Source organism: Rhynchophorus ferrugineus, unplaced genomic scaffold (assembly GCF_030347505.1).
Source record: "Rhynchophorus ferrugineus isolate W39M unplaced genomic scaffold, kcgeb_rfMv2 rfM2, whole genome shotgun sequence".
Classification (NCBI taxonomy): domain Eukaryota; kingdom Metazoa; phylum Arthropoda; class Insecta; order Coleoptera; family Curculionidae; genus Rhynchophorus; species Rhynchophorus ferrugineus.
In genome coordinates this window covers 47,613,405-47,634,114 of record NW_027472581.1, presented here as the reverse complement: position 1 = coordinate 47,634,114, position 20,710 = coordinate 47,613,405, and the positions used below count along the sequence as shown (strand labels likewise).

The 20,710-nt window shown below is 32.4% G+C and overlaps 1 protein-coding gene across 2 annotated transcripts in view; it reads right to left on the bottom strand.

Annotated features, from left to right (window-relative positions):
* Positions 1–2,249: 2,249 nt before the first annotated feature.
* LOC143191053 (death-associated protein kinase related) overlaps positions 2,250–20,710 on the bottom strand; it is a 305,475-nt gene continuing 287,014 nt past the window's right edge. Inside the window, exons 2-6 of one of the 2 annotated variants that reach the window (XM_076395725.1) lie at positions 12,379–12,574; positions 6,242–6,506; positions 5,923–6,169; positions 4,788–5,029; positions 2,250–2,375 (exon numbers count right to left, since the gene is read on the bottom strand). In XM_076395725.1, the coding sequence (XP_076251840.1) occupies positions 2,332–2,375; positions 4,788–5,029; positions 5,923–6,169; positions 6,242–6,506; positions 12,379–12,574 (994 nt within the window). In that variant the 3' untranslated portion in view covers positions 2,250–2,331. Of the gene's footprint in view, positions 2,376–3,828; positions 5,030–5,922; positions 6,170–6,241; positions 6,507–12,378; positions 12,575–20,710 lie in introns of those variants that run through there. The other variant, XM_076395724.1, reaches the window with a different exon arrangement.

The following is a 20,710-nucleotide window of genomic DNA, read 5'->3' as shown; positions in this document are numbered from 1 at the left end:
ATTTTACTTTAAAGACATTTGATTGGTTTATTAGTAATGCAGAGCATGTCAGTCTTGACGTCATGTTTAATTGACCAATGAAATTTAAATAAAAAACAATTTTTTTCTGAAATAAATTTATTAAATAAAATTCACTTAAATGCAAATATAAATACAATATTTACGAATAAATAAATATAATCTGTAAAAATAAATAAATATAAATATAATATAAAAATAAATATATCTATAAAATATAAATATTATATACATATATATAAAATTATCTCTTCCTTCTTTTTTCTTTTTCATATTTGTTTAGTGCCATCAATTTAATAGGATCTATCAATGTTCTATCTTTTTGGTTTTTTATACTGAAAGTAAACTTTGAGTCTTTCCCTTTTAATATTCTGTTCATCTGTTTTACTCAAAAGTATATAGCACACCTTGCTAGTACTTTTAATATTTTATCCCAAAGATCATTATGGAATGTACAATTAAAGGGTTTTAAATTTACTTTTTTTTTTAAACATTTGACAAAAATTTTGTTATATTATCGACTTGGTAAAATCGCTGAATAAAATAAGACATAGCTCAAAGACCTACTGACAGTATAATAAAACAACTTTGTTGGATTCTGGGACACGAGATATTGTCTTGCCTCTATAGAATCAGACTCAATTTGTGCGTCTACTGGTTTATTCATAATAGTAGGTCACACTTAATTTCTTTTTTCAAAAGTTTTACTAAATAACCTGAGATGTACGCTAAGGTACAACATAAAACTTTGTTTGCTCTTATATGAACATCTGGACTGAAGTTATAGAGTCAAGTAATTAACGGTAAGAATGAGCAGAAAGGGGGATACTGGCTGAATGAATATAAACTTTACCATTACCTTCTGGAGTTTGTTCAAATGTCGATGATACTTGCTTCGAACACCCTGGTTGTGAGCTTGGAACGATGGAAATAGGAGCACTACAAATAAAATAAGACAGTTTAGAAATTAATGGTAACAATTATGAACAGAAATGTGACTGACTCCTTCAGTTTATCTTCTATATCATTGTGATTTTGATCCACTTCAATTTGTACATATTCTGAGCTTGTGGTATTATTTTCGACATCACTAAATTTTTCAAAAGTACTTAAAGGAAAGTTTAAATGTATCACAAAAATGTCTGACATGATAACGATCATAACACTGTTTCATGTTTCACCCAACCAGTTTAGGATTCTTTATGTTTTCTACTCATATCTTAAAGATCGCCGGGTACCTTTTTAACAGAAAACCATGATGCATTTCCGCACTATCTGTGCATCCGGGCATACAACACTTCCTAGAACCAGAATGCATTTCAATTACCGACTTGTATATACTAAAAAAATAAAATAATAATTATTTAATAATATATACGTTATAAAAATCTAATAACATTGTTCTCTATACAGGGTACATTGAAAATAGCGTACAAAATAAACAAACCGTAAAACGATATGAACCAATTAGATCCCGTCGCGGATCTTAGCATAGCGAATAAAACAAGTAATATTTTAAAGGTAGCAACATCTACATGTTAAACGTCGCGAAACATTTCGCAAACATTTCCTATGAAGTTAAATCTCTATTGCTCTATGGTAGTTATATATTAGTTTTTCAGAAAAGGCGGATCGATTTTGAAATTATACATACGCTGCGCTTGATGTATTAGCACACCACATTCTGTGGTACATGATTTTCTATGATTACATTTTTGCCCTATAGATCTGTAAATTTAGAAAACTGCACGAGGGAAAAGTCGTGGGATTAAATCACGCGATCTTGGTATTCATCTCACCTTTTCGATATATAACCGTACCCTAAAATCATAGAATACAGAAATATCTGTATTGTGTGCCCTAAAATCATTCATGCAAAATGTTCATGGTGGGTTGTAGTGTGTGATCTGATGGAATCACATATCGTTTAATTTGTATCTAAAGATCTGCCTCAAAAACGTACGATGGTATCATTTCCGACAATCGTATGTACTAAAAATAAATTTTCAAGTTTGCGATCCTAAAGCCCTCATTTTGATAATAAAGTTTTATTATTTAGACATGTCGCTCAACCGTGTAACTTTTGATAGTGATTTGACTTCAACAATTGCATAATACACAAGTTAGACGCCGCCAAAATAACATAGGCATACAGGCTACCAATATTGACCCTCCTTATTGAAAAACCCTATATAAGTTCTTGTGCAATATTGTCCAGTGAAACTCAAAAGGCAAATTAATGTATTTACTAACTAAACATTTAATTACAATTATTATTTATTAACATAAATAGTCATAATAAATTGTCAATTGTCAGCTATGTGGTTCCTGAGAAGGTTCTTCATCGCCACAGTCATCTGAAATTGTAAAAAGAAAAGTTATTTATTGCTTAAGAATGTTTCAATTAAAGCAGCTTACTCTTAAAGTCGATATATAATGAATTGCTAGAATAGTTAAATTCTTCTTTATAAATACATTACATCCTTAATTCAATACAACTTATTATAATTTATGATAAGATTCATCAATTTAATTAAACGTTATTTGTTATGTCAAATGATACTCTAATTTGAGCATGTTATTTTTACATGCGTTAGAATTGGAAATTAGAAATGATTTATATTCAATGGAGTATTTAGTAAATTTCTAAAATGTAGCTTATTTATTGAACTAATCAAGTTACTTAATATAAAAATTTATCTAACTTAAACTAAAATTATGATGTAAAAATATTCAACACATTTCACAAAGAAGACATATACAATATGCTCCTTCACTTTCAATAATTTCTTGAAACACATTTTCTCTTTAACAAAGTTGTTATAATCAGTTTACCACTTCAAATAAAAAATCTCCACATATAATTTTATATGATTAATTTTTGTAATATAATTGGTTAACATACATGTGAAAATGTTTACATCATATTTCATAAAAGAATTATCAATAATGTACTATTATGCTGATATTTGATTTTTAAAACCATAGATAGCCTTTTGGAGAGAGATTTACAATCACGATTACTATTTAGAACTTTTGCCAATATATATGCAATTAAAAAATTAAATTCTAAATGCAATGTAAGCTATTGTTAGTGCAAAAGTATGGAGAAGAATACTTGAAAATGTAACATTACAAAATCTGCTTGGAACACAAATTGCTTAAAACAATGTTGATTGGGGTGAACATGAACAAATAAACTTATTTTCCTCTATGGAACAAGTAAAATTGTGGGCGCAGAAATATGTTAAAAAATATATAGCCCTAAATACCGTTAATAAAACTCAATTGTTTCTCAAACGACTTAGGAATATAAATCTAATTTTCGAATTCCAGTAAATGATTCTATAAAAAAATTTTGGGGTGATATGCTCACTATTGCACAAAATTTTAGTCTCATAGACATGATTTATATTCGTGTTATGTGAAATTTGTTTAAATGTTAAATAGTTAAATAAAACGCATACTCAGTTTTGATTTTATTAAACTTAAACCCTGTCGAAAACACAAGACCCTTCAAAACATATTTAACAATAAAGATTGCAGAAATGCCTTAAATTTAAGATAAAACATATTTTCTGTGTAAGTATTGGACTTCTAGTATTTCTTAATCAAATAATTGTTAGTTAATCACTAAAACTGATCATTTATGTCAAGTAAATATGATTTGTAATTTTTTCAAAATGTTTCAAATGTGCTTATAACCGTTACCATTGTTCTAACATAATAAAAAGTGCAGTGATAGAAGCAAACATAAAAAATCGAAATACAAAACTATTAATTTGGTGATATCTGAAATAAAACACTTAATGACAAAACAATCAACCTTTATTTAGATATACATTGATCAAAAGTAAAAAAGCAACAGAAACATAAATTACTGCTTAAATAAAAACTAGTTCTGTACATGGACCTCACTTAAGCACAATATTATTCTTCAGTTGTCATAATCCAATAAAATTAACAATATGACATGGGTCCACGTGGCAGTAGTAATTGGCAGTACTTTCCTTTTAAGAATATCAATAATATATCTGTTTTTTAAATCATAAATAAAAGACCATCAATAAAAATAATCATAATAATTTTAAATGGGAATATTGTCATATTCTCATACACACTGAGTCTCAGTACTTAAAAGGAGTTTTACTTGTCTGTTCTTGGACATGTCTCTGCTTTGTTTATTGGAATATAAACGACTAAAATAAGTCTTATGCTCTGAGGCAATAACGAAACTTAGGGAAGTGCATACATACAGCAAAAAGAAAGTAATATTAGCTAACACAGTAATATTTGGAAACAGCTTGATGGTAAAATACGATTAACGCAGATAAATCTTTTAAGGCACCAATTTTGTTTGAAAAATGGTTTTGTATAAAGCTTAGTCCAAAGAGACATAAATCAATCATCCAAAATCCCCCAACTAAAAGTCCCACATTCAAATCACAGTAGTGAAGTTCATTTCATTTTGACAATACTTGGATGGTTTTGATAAAAAGTCTACAAAAATTATACTGAGTTGTCAAGTTTGGACTAAGCTCTAAATAACTTATAACAGAGCAACATAATTGCTTTAGGTATTGTCCGTCGTATTTTGTTCATCAAATCTGTCCAAAAGCATCAACAAAATGCATGGATCGATGACCACTAACACAAAATGCCCCGATCAATGGTGATGGTGGTCTTGGTGACGGTTGTGTGAGACAGATGTCTGCACGCCGTCCCACACTGCGGACAGAGACGACAGTTAGCGGTGACTGTGTACGTACGGACGCCTGGCTCTGAGAACGAGCCAGTCAGAGTTGTGCGTAGATGGGCCGGGAAATCTTTGGATATTGGAGAGCCTTCAGTGGGCGATGAGGTGATGCAACTGAAGCTTTTTCGTTGACTAATCGGCGTCGATTTCGGAGTGATTGGAGTGGGTTCTGAAGGCAGAGTGAGAGCCGGCGGCAGATTTGTTTTCAGTGAAATCCAGGGGTGATCCAATAGGTCATGTATTGAAGGTCTTTCCCTAAAAATATTTGAAATATATTTTTAATATGTATATTAGCATGTTATATACATATATGATCTTGAATACATTTTTGATATGTTTAGGCAAGTAGTATATTGTTAGTTATTACAGCTTCGTATTTATTTAATACCAGTACCAATTTCAGGCTTGAAAACGGACATTTTCAGACACTTGAAAATGAGGAATCAAAAAGTTTTTAGTAAACAACTTGTATTGAACAAGTTAGCAGAAATAGTCTAGAAATTTTTAAAGGGTTTACACAAAATAACTTTATGTTCTGTTTTTAATAATTATTTTCTTTTATATTATTCTATTTAATAAGTACTTCACCTACAGATTATTTTTATTAAAATAATGTTAGGTAGTTTCCTAAAGAGAAATTATTTAAAATATATTATTAAAATGTATATTACTATGATTGTTATAATGGTATATAATAAACATAAGTTTATTTAGTAAAATAAAATAGTTTATTGTTAGTAAACTGCTGTTCTTTGGTACCCTTTCAATTTCAGGCTTAAAAACAGATATTTTCGGGTAGCTTTGAAATCAAAATGCTATTTAATGAACATTTCCATCGAAACAAATAATACCCATGAACAAGTGTTAGAAGAAATAGTCTAGCCATTTTCTGAGCTTCTGTTTTTAATAATCAAAAGAACGTATTAAAGAGCAAAGAACTTATTAATTAAAAGCAAATTTAATTAATAATTTCTTTGCCTACAGATTATTTTAAATAAAATAGCATTTTGCTCTTATGTTATATTTAACATTTTGTACGACAACAGGAAGTAATTCAAAGATAGTTATGTTATTTAGAAGTAAATTTGTAATACTAAAAGCACACTATTATACAAAATGTTATTTATTTGTTAAGTTATTGTGCTTACCTAGGATCTACTACAAGTGCGCTTTTAATGAAATCAATAGCGGCGCTTGATACATCGCCGAAATGTTCGGGTTCGAAGCTAAGTGCGCATTTTGATATATTAAGGAAGGTCTGCTGCTTATTGTCGGCGCCAAACGGACTGAAGCCCGATAGTACCACGTAAGCTAGCACACCAATTGACCAAATGTCAGTCGATAGGCTGATGGGCTCATAACTAAGCACTTCGGGTGCTACATAGTCTACAGTACCTAAAAACAATAACATAAGGAACCTGATATAATATACAAGTCTACAGATTGTATAAGAACTAATATAGTTACCTAATATTTCCCGTACTGTAACACCAGGCTGCAGGACCTTGGAGATTCCAAAATCGCACAGCTTGATATCGTCACAACTATCCTCCACCGATAGGAGTAGATTTTGTGGTTTGAGGTCTAAATGGGCAATGTTACGGTCATGTAAATATGACACACCCTCCAGAATCTGTTTCATGGCTTTGCGAGCCTCCATCTCGCCTAAACATTGACCGCTGTCCAAAATATGTTGAAGTTCACCGCCAGCGGCTAGTTCTAGCACTAAAACCTGTCGAAAATTATTCTAATTAGTATATGTTATGCATTTTAATATATAATTAATCAGCCTATCTGATGGGTTATAAGAATTACATTGTAAATTTAAAAATTGAGACATTGCCAAGAAGATGTACTGATGATATGTATGATCTGTGTTGACAATGATATTAATATTGGTATAAGTCTCATTGAGTTACTATACATTTCTATTAAATATATTGGTTAATACATATAACACCATAATAATAAGTTAAATAATTATTAAATTGCTACTTAAATGTATTATTTAGGATGGACTTAAATCTCGAATAGTTTCCAATTTATTCCTATTGGTGAAAATTAAAGCGATATTCTGTAAATTATAATTGTTTTTATTATATTCAGACCAATATCATAATTTTAAAGGATTTACAACAAATGGTGTTAATGAGTACTTATCGCATCGGGACATTTGAAACCAACTTCATGTTGAAGCAGTATTGACAGATTTCACTTTTCAGTATATATCATTTCGTTGAAGTGTGAACAGAATATTTTTCCTGAACAGGTAAAAAAATGGGACGACGAGAATTTGAAAGCATTAATCGATGAAGCAATCAAGGGGGATCGCTATTGACTACAATTGATGCGTTTGAGCCGAGCACTGTGTGAGAAGCGCCTGGAATATAATCAAAGACACAACAACGTTATTCTTCAGCATGACAACGCTTGACCACATGATGCAAAACTGGTGAAAACATAGTTGGAAATATAAATGGGAAGTGGTACCCCACCGAACGTATTCTCCAGACTTTGCTCCTATTCATTACTACATGTTCCGATATATGAGTCGTGACCTGTCTGAGCAACGCTTCAATTCTTATTAATAACAGGTCAATTGAAAAGTCCACGGCCTACCATAGCAAAACACATTTTTTTGGCAAAATTAGCTTTCTATATTCAACATAACTCCCTTCAAGGGTGATACACTGATTATAGCGACCTCCAACTTTTGGATACCATTTTTGAGTTACGATTTCTTCTTTTTCTTCTTTTCGGCGATCACCTCTTCATTCGACGACAATTTCTTCACAGCGAGCATACTTTTGAGATATGAGAACAGGAAATAGTCGATGGTGGCCAGATCTGGAGAATACAGTGGATGAAGAAGCAATTCGAAGCCAAATTCATGGATTTTTGCCATCGTTTTCACTGACAATAAGACAAGACATTGAGACCGACATTGCAAAGCAATATTTTATCAACACGCGAAATTCCTTTTTATCAATTTTTTCATAATAACAAAAGTTGCTTCACTCAAAATGCTATAATTCACAAACTAATGATCCGACGACTGTCAAATTTATACACGCATCTTTTGAGGATTAGGGCCAACTAAAGAACATATGGATTTAATTCTAGTAGCGCCATCTATGTGTCAAGCCGGGGACTTTTCAATTGACCTGTTATACAAAAAAGCGTAGCTTTGTGGATAGCCTCAAAATATAAGTCGCTCTTTCGAGATAGGATTCCTAAATTGCTTAAAAGATGGAAAAAGGCAGCGACTATTGATGGGACAATACTTTGTATAAAATACATTGGACCAATTTTTCACAATAAAGCTTCAAATAAAAAAAAATCCTTTAAAACGAATTTAGTTTAATTTTAATACTATAGAAATATTCCTGATGCGAATGAAAAAACTGATATTGTTTGTTTCAAATGTTCAAATGTTTCAATAAACGAACTGTCTATAAGATTGCTAATCAATTCAAGGGAAGCGGATTGATCTCAACTGCCAACTTAATTACAATCCAGAATGTTTGTTAATAAAACGAGAATAATGAAAAGCTACTTTTCTATCTTGGTTACGGTTTGGAATGGTATCAGCGCCATCTGATAAACATTATATGTGTTTAATTATTTATTTAAAAAAAACATCAAGATTAAGAGATTGCTTGTTTGATCATTTGCTATATGTAGAGCCATATTTCAAACCCAACAATGGACTATTTGTATTCGAACAGCGAAGAATGAATTAAATTAAAAGGTTATTGAGGCTGGTTACTATTGGTAAATATTGATGACTACTGGGTGATGTTTTTTTGGCTTGAGCCTTCTAGATCAATCAATAGTGAGAAGTTATCGCTTATCCGCTGCGTTAACGCTATGATAATTAAAAAAAAATATATAAAATTATATAATACGTAATTTACCATGACCGGCGATATCCACAAGTGAAAATGAAGTAACCTAACTGTTAAGTTTGATAGTCTTGTCACCTCTCCATCTATTTTAATGGTTTAATTTGAATCTGCTACTGACGCCCAACAAATACTTTTAGGAACTTATGGTGATGCTGCTCCGAAATAGTCTAATTACCATTTTTGGTTTCAAACGATTTCATAGTGGTCATTTAGACCTCAAATTGACATTAACAAAAAAAACTGTCTAGGGTACTAAAATATTTGATGGACTTGATGCATCAACTATTTCTTTGATTAATTGATGGAAAATGCCATTTCGAACCATTTTAAAATTGTTTGGCAAAGAAGAATTTTTCGTGACTAGCGATGAAAAGCGGATCTCCTACGCAAATTTCAAGCACAAAAAGGCATGGGTTACTCCAGGAGAGCCATCCTGCCACACCCAGTGCACTCACAAAAAATTCCACTACCATTTATTCAGATCAATGCTGGAAGAAGGATCCAAATCGGTGAAGTGCGAACATGGAAGCCAAACACCTCTCTTTCGATACAAAAAAATGCGAAAATATTTTGATCAGTATATATTGTACGAATTTTTCTCAATAAATGCTTGTTTAAAATGAAAAAAAATGATAACGATACATGCAAGCACGTAATACGAGGGTCACTATTATATTTCGGAAATAGGAAAAAAAGATTTAAGCTGCGAATATATTTTTACTGTTTTAATGATTGTTAAACGCTTCAATAGCTTCTTCGGGCGATGAAAATCATGGACCACGCAGTTTATTCGTCACGGATGGGAACAAAAAGAAGTCATTGGGTGCCAAATCAGGGCTGTACAGAGGATGACCCATCAATTCGATGTTTTGAGTGGTCAAATAGTCTCTTGTTTGAGAGCTCGCATTGTCATGATGAAGAACAATCCGGCGTCTCTTGTTTGTTTTCCTTACTTCACCGAATACTTCTGGCAAACAAATGGTTGTGTACCAGTCAGAATTTACTGTTCTACGACCTCTAGAGGCACTGTTGCAATACGACCAGTTTTCCCGAAGAAACAGGCCACCATTTTCTTTAAAGAACTTCGTGTGCGAACAGATTTTGTTGGATTTGGTTCATCTTGGAACATCCATACATTCGACTGCTGCTTACTTTCGAGCTCAAACGAATATATCCATGATTCGTCATCTGTCACGATTTTATAAACGTCTTTCGAAGCACCGCGATTGAGTTTATTAAGCATTTTTTTGCACCAATTGACACGAGCCTTTTTTAAGCGATTGTCAAATTGTGTGGGATCCAACGCGAGCATAACTTGTAAGTGTTCATGTAAAATCGCATATATGCATATATGGAACTAATGCTTAGGGATCTCACAATAGGGACATGACGATCTTGCTTAATCATCTCGCACACAGCATCGATGTTTTCTGGCACAACAGCCGATTTTGGACGACCTTCACTCGTTAGACAGCGAACTATGACCACGATTGAATTCACTAAACCAGCGATACACGGTGGTTATTGATGGAGCTTCATCGCCAAAAGTCAAATTAAGTTAATTGATGCACTCTTGTGATAATCCACGTCGAAAATCGTAAAAAATCATCCTAAGAAAATGTTCACGATTCAGTTCCACTTTTTTTCCGAGACGAAACTTTCCACTAAATATAGAATAAGCAAATAGCGTCCGTGCGACAATATGTTCTGAGTACGTATACATAGAAAAAAAAGAAATTTCACGGTATTCAATCAACGGTAGCGCTGCGATCGCAAATTGTGATTGGCTAGTTTAAATTCCTGGTGTCGCCACTAACATGGAACGTAATTGGTCGACCAAATTGTGTGAAGTCTGTTTTACATTAATTATTATGGATTAATAATATAAAAATTGATGACAATGCGTCAGTGCAGTAAAATATGTAGTGTACCGGGGTAAAAATCTACTACCGAAATTAGACATTGTTTGCCAAAGAATGATTTCGCTGCTTTCCAAAAATGGGTTGATCAAGTAAATAGTACTCTTTACTGGATAAACCACAATGCAAATATATCAACGTCACGGACATTTTAGTGAAAAATTTAGAAATACCCTTCCTTCACGAATAGGTATTAGGGTAAATGCATATCCAACATTGTTTTTATCAGGTATATATAAAATTATCTATCTACTACATGTCTGTTTATATATTGTTTGTTTACAGAAAATTAAAACCTACTTATGAAGATGTTAATAGTAATAAAATTCAATTAATCTACCAAGTTGTTCGTATGCTGTCAGTGTGATGTCTCTACATAAATGTCCTACAAAAAGGTAATTATTAAGATAACTGAATAATTAGTAGCAATAAATAGTACTTTTAATTGTAAAATATCCCTAAATATTTGTAATACTTTAACTATTTAGAACAATCAGTGTTCAATAATTTTATAGTAGAGGTGTTGTATATTTAGATTTGATTGCCTTGTTAAGAAAATATTTGTTACGGCGCCATCAATTCACAATTTAATTGCTACTTTTAGGGGATTTATTACCATAAAGAAATCTATTTTGTCTAAATTTACAAATAACTACATTTGTTTAACAAATCTTAACCAAGATTGCTTAAAGAATTTTGTTGGATCTATTAGAGGTCATGGAGGTAGAAACAGCCTCCTTCACCTAGTATGTTCGAGAAATCTTTAAAAGGCCTCATCATCACTTCAATTTTTTCACATCATTATCCCGGAGAAAATTGTGAAGAAGATGAACATGTTAGATAACTTATATTCTTTTTTAACGGGAGATCTAGCACCACTTGAGGTTGTTAAATCACTAGTTGAGTCCATATTTTCAGTTCCAGAGAACTTTGCTCTGAGGAAACCAAGAGTCTAATATTGTATTTTAGTCTTATTTCGGGCTATTTAACAAAACTTCTGAAAAAGAGACAACATGCAATATTTGTCCACATTCTATATTAAGTAGTTCCACAGATTAAATACTCTAAAATCTAAATATCTTTAAAAAACACAAATTTTTAGTGTTTCAACTGTCCAATCCATAATGATTTACAAAACCAAATTTTAAGTTATTATTATGTATTTTTGGTTTAATGAAGTTAATGCAATATTAACAGGGAAGGATTTAAAGTTTACCTTCAATATATTATAATATATAAGTTAGATATAGATATTTTAATTTTGCCTAGAATAGAGTTCATAATTGTTTTTTTTTGCTTTTTGTTTATATATATTTATATTATTTACACTTATGTATATTTGTATAGGATTTTATTTTAATAAATTAATTTTAAGGATTAAATTTGGTTTTCATTTAAATACTATTGACCAATAAATGTGACGTCACAAAATAATCAGGCGAAATGGCACACCAATCAAAGCAGACTATTTTCCTTATAGGTTTCTACATAACTATTTCAAACTAACCAATCAAATTCACGTTGTCAGCGCCCCCAATGATTGAACTAAGCAAAACTTTGCCCCACTACTTACCATTGGAGTTACACACCGCTGTACGTATATCGTCAAAAATGTCAAACTTTACGATGGAGCCGTCAATGGACTCACATGGCAACAGTGTTGCTAATTCTCGAAATATAAATAATGACCCTCGTATAATAAAGTATTAAAATAAGTTTTGCTTTAAGTTGAGGGAGAGGGATAAAATAATACTATATTAATTCTACGGGAACTTACCATTTCTGTGAGTGATTCGTATACTTCGTGTAATCTGATAACTCTATTTGTTGAAGAACATTGCATCAGTACGGCGATTTCATGTATGATCTCGTTCATTTGATCTTGATTTCGGCGTCTCTTTTTCACGAATTTGGCGGCATAATGTGTACCGGTTCTTTTATGAACAGCACGACATACCGTAGCATATTTTCCCCTGAAATAAACAGAAAGAAACATTGTAAACATCGATAAAACGTAAGAACGAAAAAATATTATTTTTAAAACTAATATTTTACCTCCCGTTTTGTTCTTGGAAGGTGCGGTCGGGTCGCTGCCACGGTAAATGTATACTCAGTCAACTAACCCATAAAAGCAGGGAGAGTTATAAAAGTAGCACATAAAAACGATGTCAGTGAATATGGTGTTTGAACATATTTTTGTATCTCGTTCTCGGAATAACCAGCACTACTGTTACTTCTACTCAAATATATAATAATTTTTATCAATGTTATTGTTTGTAATTAGTATTATTATAACTTGCCATTGTTGAGTACTTTAAGTGATGTTACATTTAAAAAATATGCGCATATTATAAAACAAGCTATAAATAAATCTATCCTTGGATAAGAGGTTAGTATTTTATTTTTCTGTCCACTGAATCTTTCACTCAAATGATTGATTTTGCTACAGAAGTTACTGATTTTGGACTATTGCCTAGAGACCTTTACAATTATAAAAGAGGCAGGAGGACCGTCCTGTTGCTTAACCACTGCGGTTACTGAGGTAAATTATGTTTTATTAAAGTAAATTATTTTGGAAATTATGTATTAATATATCACTCCATGTTTATGTTTCCATTTTAATTTTTTTATTTATTTTATTTATTTTTTATATTTTTTTAAATTTTTTCCGTTTTATAGAAATTCGACTTCGTCAACACACTTCAAGATAATGCATTAACTTTCATAAGCTTCTCTAATTTGTCGATGTCTGTTATAATATGACATATTTTATCGCTTTGGACGGCCCTCATTGACTGTTGCCCACTCGATTGACGACCTTCTTGATTCAGAGTTATAGTAGTGGATCAATGCTTCATCTGTTGCCATCTACATATACTTTATTTTCCTTAAATGTCTAACAACGTTGAATTATCAACGTATTATTAGTTTTGGTCTAGTATCAGAAAACACGGCAAGTTCACTTAAAATCACCGCTTGGAGTCAAAAATATTTTCCATTAATTTAAAAATTACAAATGTTTCACCAACATAACCCTACATTTTTATCATAATAAATCAATATTTGAAAGCCGGTTTTTAGCCATGATGTTTTTTTCTTTTACCAAGTTGACCAGCTAGAACCAAATGGTCTTCTGCTGATTTCGCTTCGGGTTCGGGGTATGATTCTTTTGCGAGCGACAGAGACTCTGGGTTACGACTGGGATTGTCGTAGTTTATTTACTACCGAGGTTTGTGGATGGATATGCCTGATTCGAGGTGTGTATTGACGTTCCTCATAAACCATAGGGCATTGAGTAACGCGCGAACTTTTTTGGATTGGAACACTTGTAGTAGTTCAAGTTGTTTCTCAGGGACATACCTGTACCACACCTGTGCTCCGTTGAGGCAGACTTGACGGACTAGCATTTTATATAGTGTCGCTTTCTGTGGAATTGGAAGTTTAGTTTTTCTGCAGAGGAGTGGAAATAGTGCATGGCGTGGCGCAAATGCATGCAAATGGCGTACTGTATTTGGGCTGACCATTGAAATCGACGGTCGAACTGGTGACGGAGGTATGAAACTTTCTGGAGCCAGGGGATAGGGACTTTATCGATTTGGAGGCAATAGGCGCGGAACTCCTTCTTGCGGTGGAACAGAATAGCCCGAATTTTGCTCGGGTTTATCTGTAGACGCCATAATGCGCTATCGCTTGGTTTAGCTGTCCTTGGAGTCTGTTACGAATAGCGTCGTGACAATAAACGGTTGTGAAAAAAGCGGTATCATCTGCATAAAATGCTGTATGTGAATGGGAAATCAGCCATTTAGAGGCTGAATAGGGCTGGGGCTAGTGGAACACCTTGCGAGACTTCTGCGGAAATCTTTTTACGAGATAAGACTGTATCACCGATTCTCACTTGAAAGGACCTATTGTCCAAGTACGAATCTATCAGGGATATTAGGTCATTCGGTAAACCAAGCTGTTTCGCTTTGAATACTAGACCAGATTTTCGACCTTTTATCAGTGCCTGGTGGATTGTTGCTGCGACGCGGGCAGTTTGATAGAGACATGAGTGTTTGGCGCGGAAACCGAATTTAACGTTCGGGATTATGTGATGTGCATCTGTGAAATCGTTTAAAGAGTTTAATATCGCTTTTTAGGCAACCTCATGATGGAGTTAATAATGTTAGCAAGTTCTGATAGTTGCTTGCTAGTGAGGTTTTTTAAATGGTTTCCCTTATACCTGCTGGGGCTTTTTTAGAAGACAGGCGTTTTATGGAGAGCTCTTGTGGAGGTCTCTGGGAGAGACTATGCTCTTCAGAAGATGAACTGACTGGAAGTCTTTCCTCTTTAGAGAGGGGATATGATTATGATGGATAATGTCAGTTGAGGTGAACCAAGAGATGGATTGCATATCATTTGATTCTCGAAAGAATTAGCGAGGAGCTCGGCTTTTTCCAGATTTATAAAGGCGATATCCGTAGAGGAATCAGCCTTGAGAAGGGGGATTGCGTTGGAATTTTTCTCCATTACGCGTTTGGCGGCGCGCCAGAGGTCGTTTGTGGCAGTGGGGTTGCCTAGATTTTGAAGAAATGATTCCCATTTCTTCTCATTCCATAGCCATAATGTTAATATTTTCTCTTTATATTCTATATATACCAGAGATATCAGAAATACTTAGATCATATATCTCTGGTGGGATTTGAATAACATTTTATAAGTTTAGGTATTCTCAAAATAATCTCTAGCGGTGTCAATCTGTATTTAACTAATATTAGTGGTTATGCATACACTGAAATACATAAAGACTATCTTCAGTTATTAATAACAGAAGTCTACAACAAAAAAGCTATTTGAATATTTTTTGTGCTATTGGATGAATACTATGCAATTGAATTAATTGGTATGTATTTTGGTATGCTGAAAACGAAAATACTATGGAAATAACTCAGGACGTCAGGATGCATTTAATGCAACACGATATAGCACAATGGCGTATGTTCTTAGATTCATTAGAAAGAAGCCTTAAAGCAGTGTCGTTTCAGAATAACCATTTTTATGCTTCGGCTCCTGTAAGTCCATACTCTTCAAAGAAACCTATAAAAACTTAATTCTTCGCAAATTAAAATATGAAGATAATGGTTGGTAGGTGAGTGACGATTTTGAAAGTTTATGCATGTTGCTTGGATAAGAAATTTACCAAATTATCTTGCTCGTAGTATCTATGGGATAGCAGAAATCGAGTAAATCACTGAACCAAAAAGAATTTCGTCGAGGGAACTTCAAGTTGGTGAAAAGAACGTCCTCCAAGAAACATTGGTACCTCAACATAAAGTTCTTTTACCAACGCTGCACATAACGTTGGGATTAATGAATCAATTTGTAAAATTACTTCCAAAGCTAGAGATTGCTTATAGATAGTTTCAAACTTTCCAGGCCTATCAGAAGTAAAAATGAAGGAAGGTGTTTTCGTCGGACAAGATAAGCTTATGACAATTCATCACGATTATGAAGGATCCTCAAAAAAAGGGTGAATTGCTTTTAAGGAGGCCATAGAGAAATTTTTAGGTAATCATAAAGACCCTAACTTTAAACAAATAGTCAAAATAATGTTAAAATTATTTCAAGCATTAGGTTACTTAATGAGTTTGAAAGTATATTTTATTCATTCCCAATACGACTACTTTCCCGAAACTTTAGGAAATAATTCAGGTTATTAAAGAGATGGAGAAAAGACACCGATGAAAATGGAAGTCTCAACAACAATGGAAGCTTTAGAGACTTTCCAGATTCTTTCCACAATCGAAAAGGTATAAAGAGGAGCCCCACTAGGAAAAAGAAACAGTTCTAGTGTGTGTCAGTGAACGTATATTAGATTAAAACATTTTTATCCTTAATGGTTTGTAAATAAAATAATATTTTTCAAGGTAATAACTTACTTAACTTAGTTGCTTAAATTATAGTTATATGGTCAAGAAACGTAAAATCCTATTATAAAAAGGAAGTAATTTTCAGATTTAGCACACCCAAAACATAGAGATTACGTTCAAAACCTAAACAATTTTGTTTGTAGACCTGTGTAAGAATATACCACATGTATCTCATTTTAGAAGATAAATAACCTTACCCAGTCTGGTTAACGGCGTGATCGGTGGGATTACTTCTTGTTAGATTTTATAGTTAAATATCCTATCAGGATTCGATGTCGTGACATATTTGTAATGAAGCGAGCTAGTCTACTTACTGCATCACTGGGTCGATATTAATACAACTTATTTTTTAGAAAGAGGACTATAATACTTAACTCAATTATTAATTGAATTTTTAATACATCGAAATACGATATGATTAACTTATGTTTAAAAAAAAACTATTTCGACCGTGAGAACTCCGACAGGAAACATATACCTTGATAAAACTAAGTAACCGTATAAATCAAAAGTTAATAGTTTACGAATCTAGGTAGGGTACATTCTATGTTCTTAGGTCGACCTCAAAATAAAATTAATGAAGTTATTAATACCATCGCCATGGGATGGACGTAACTGTATCTTTGTACTAATGGTATTATATTCCAACGGTAGAATTAATATTTTAGCGTGTCGTCTAAAAGTTCCCACTGGGTTTCCGGTTAATTAGAAGTGGCTTTTTATTTCCATATAATAATGCTATTTTATGCAATGTTACATGATGGTATTATAAGAATCGATCGAATGCAAATAATTACTTTTTGATTAGTAAATATTGTAATCGTTATTACAATATGAATTGAATATTAGGTGTATAAAAAAATAATTAAGGTTTCTTAAATTAGTTTTTTCAAAGGCATATTCGCTTCAGAGTATTTTTTAACAAATAGCGTTTATTTAAACTAGACCTACACTGGACAGTAATCAACTTATAGACCATAGCAGAAAACAGCCGGCCTTTCCCAGCCTGGTCACTTGCGTGACTGAGATGGTGATTCCTTGTCGAATTTTACAATGTTACTTAAATACATTTACAATTATAAACATAAATTCAGCAGGACAGTTCTGTTGCTTAACCACTGCACTAATTCACTCCATGTTGATGTTTACAACTTTTAGAAATGACACTTCGTCAACGTCTATTATAAACTATAAAGCTTCTGTAACTTGATGCCTCTTTGTAACATGACTCTTGACTACTCATTGACTGTTGCCTACTCAGTTGACGACCTTTTTGATTCAGAATTATAGTAGTTGAACAATGTTTCATCCCTTCCCATCTAAATATATTTAATTTCCTTTGAATATATAACACCACTGAATCATCAACGTATTATTCTTTTTGGCCCAGTATTAGAAAGCACGGTACATGTTCACTTTCACCAAAACATCCGAGTTGACTATTAAATCAGTGCTTGGAGTTAAACATATTTCCGTTAATTTGAAAATAAGAAATGTTTCACTAAAATAACCACACATGTTTGACATAATAAATCAATATTTGAAATAACCAAACATTTTTGGACGTATATTTTGAAAGTTAGTACCATTCAGAAAGCATGTTGGTCAACTATGTGTGTTATATATATGTTATATATATGTGTGCTATATAGTGAATTGATACTGCCCTGGTCCATTGAAAAAAAAGTTTAACTGCAAGATGTTATGAGTAAAGTGTTTAGAATTAAGAATTTCGTTTATATTAAAATACAGCGTGTTATCTGTACAGTTGCTTCAATAATTCTAGCTTTCTAGTAAATTACAAGATTTTATTTTAAATCTTACACGTTTCGTAACTTGTCATATCTAAGGTATACATAGCAAAGGCTTATCATTGAAAGGTCTGTTTTTCACACACTTCGATATTTCGTACATTTCGATACACTTCTGCATGCGCTTAAACCAATTTTCAAAGCATTTATTCCATTCCGAATGAGGTATCTTCAAAACAGGATTTTTAAACACTTAATAGCTTCTTCGAGCGATGAAAATCGTTGACCACGCAGTTTATTCTTCACGGATGGGAACAAAAAGAAGTCATTGGGTGCTTCAATTCGATATTTTGAGTGCTCAAATAGTCTCTTATTTGAGCCGATGTGTGAGAGCTCACATTGTCATGATGAAGAACAATCCGGTCTTTTTTTCAGCGACTGTTTTGAACAATAGGTGAGATGACGATTTTGCTTAATCATTTCACATACAGCATCGATGTTTTCTGGCACAATAGTCGATTTTGGACTACCTTCACGAAACTCGTGGCACAGCGAACTACGACCACGATTGAATTCACTAAACCAGCGGTACACAGTGGTTTTTGATGGAGCTTCATCGCCAAAAGTCAAATTAAGTTAATTGATGCACACTTGTGATAATCCACGTCGAAAACCGTAAAAAATCAGCACATGAAAATGTTCACGATTCAGTTCCATTTTTTTGCCGAGACGAAACTTTCAACTAAATATAAAATAAACAAATAGCGTCCGTGCGACAAAATGTTTTGAGTACCTATGTCGTCAAAAATGTCAAACTTTACGATGGGACCGTCAGATGGATTCACATGACAACAGTGTTGCCAATTCCCGAAATATAAACAGTGACCCTCGTATAATGAACTTGTTAAAAAATTGGTGGAATTTTTATATTGCTTTAGACTGAAAGTGACAGACATGCGTTCCATTACTCTATACCGTGTGCATTAAGGTTTAAAAATTATAATTCAAGGAAATTGAAACTCCAAATAAAATTATGAATTTATTGAAGACTGAAAATAATTTTCCTGATAATTTTCGTTCATTGTGTTGAACTGAATCAAACTGTCAATAAGTCAGTTTCAAATTGATCGATTTCTTGATGGAACCATTATGCGGAATAAAAATTGATTAATTATAATAAATCTGAAAAATCTGAACAGCAGATAAACCAGCCATAACTTAACCATTCATTTTAGACTCAATGAATTTGAAAATATTATTTATTCACCTGAATCAAATGACAGTATTATGACTTGCAAACATTATTACGATAATTCCTTTTCAATCACATCAAATGCTCAGTATTTTTAGTTAGTTTCTTGTACATTATTTGACTTAATAAATCTGAGTGATCGTTTATATATATGCTATTCACTTTCGTTTTTTGGATATAACATCTTGCATATTCGACTTTCAAATCTTTTTATACAGTTATTTAAATTTTGAATGAGTCATTTTATTCTTTTGAAATGTACTGTATGTGGCATTTGTATAGTACCACACACCATTTATACACTTCATAGTTATAAAAATTAATAATTTTGGTGCTTTAACGTCCAACTAAATATTAACTGCATACTGCATAGTGTTACACCGGCAAGCATTCTGGTGAGAATTTAAATTTTAAAAGAGAAAAAAGCGTTTTGCTCTGAAAAAGCCTTTATTTCTTACATTACTTCATTTATTTCTTCAACAACCTTTGTAATTGTTTTTGTTATTAGAAATGAGGTAATACGGACTCATTATACAATACTATGTAGAATTTTAAAAAATGATGAAGTTAAGTTGCAAAAGTCATGTCAAGGTTCAATCTGGTCAAGGTATATGACATCTCTAAGACCTACTTACATCAACCTCTAACCTCACTTTATCAATAGAAATTTTAATTTATCATGAGAAATTTCAACAATTTATTAGAACCATTTAGGAGTGTTTGAATTTTTAACTCGTTATGTTTACAAAACTTAAGCAATAAATCTTTACAAAAGCCTATCATTTCTATATATTTCTGAGCTATCAACCATATTTTAGTGAAATTTTTGACGTTGATCATAAACCGTGACCCAAAAAAGCTACCAGTCTACCAAGTATGAATTTTAATTTACTATTCTAAGAACACATGGTTAATTTTCATACTAATTACTTTTTCTTAATAAACGACAGAGCTGTGAGTAGTTTATTGTCCATTGTTAGTTTATTATACGTCCTTACTTATGTTAGGAATAAAGTAATTTATTTTTCATGAGAATGTACCGGTAGTATGTAACAAGAGATATTCGAAATAGAATAAAAAGTTGTAATGACATGCAATAATAAAGTTCATCATGCAATATCTGTAATTGATTGTAATTATTTTTATATTTCATGTAAATGGAAGAAAACTTGATAAAAATAATTTCTAATCATTAAA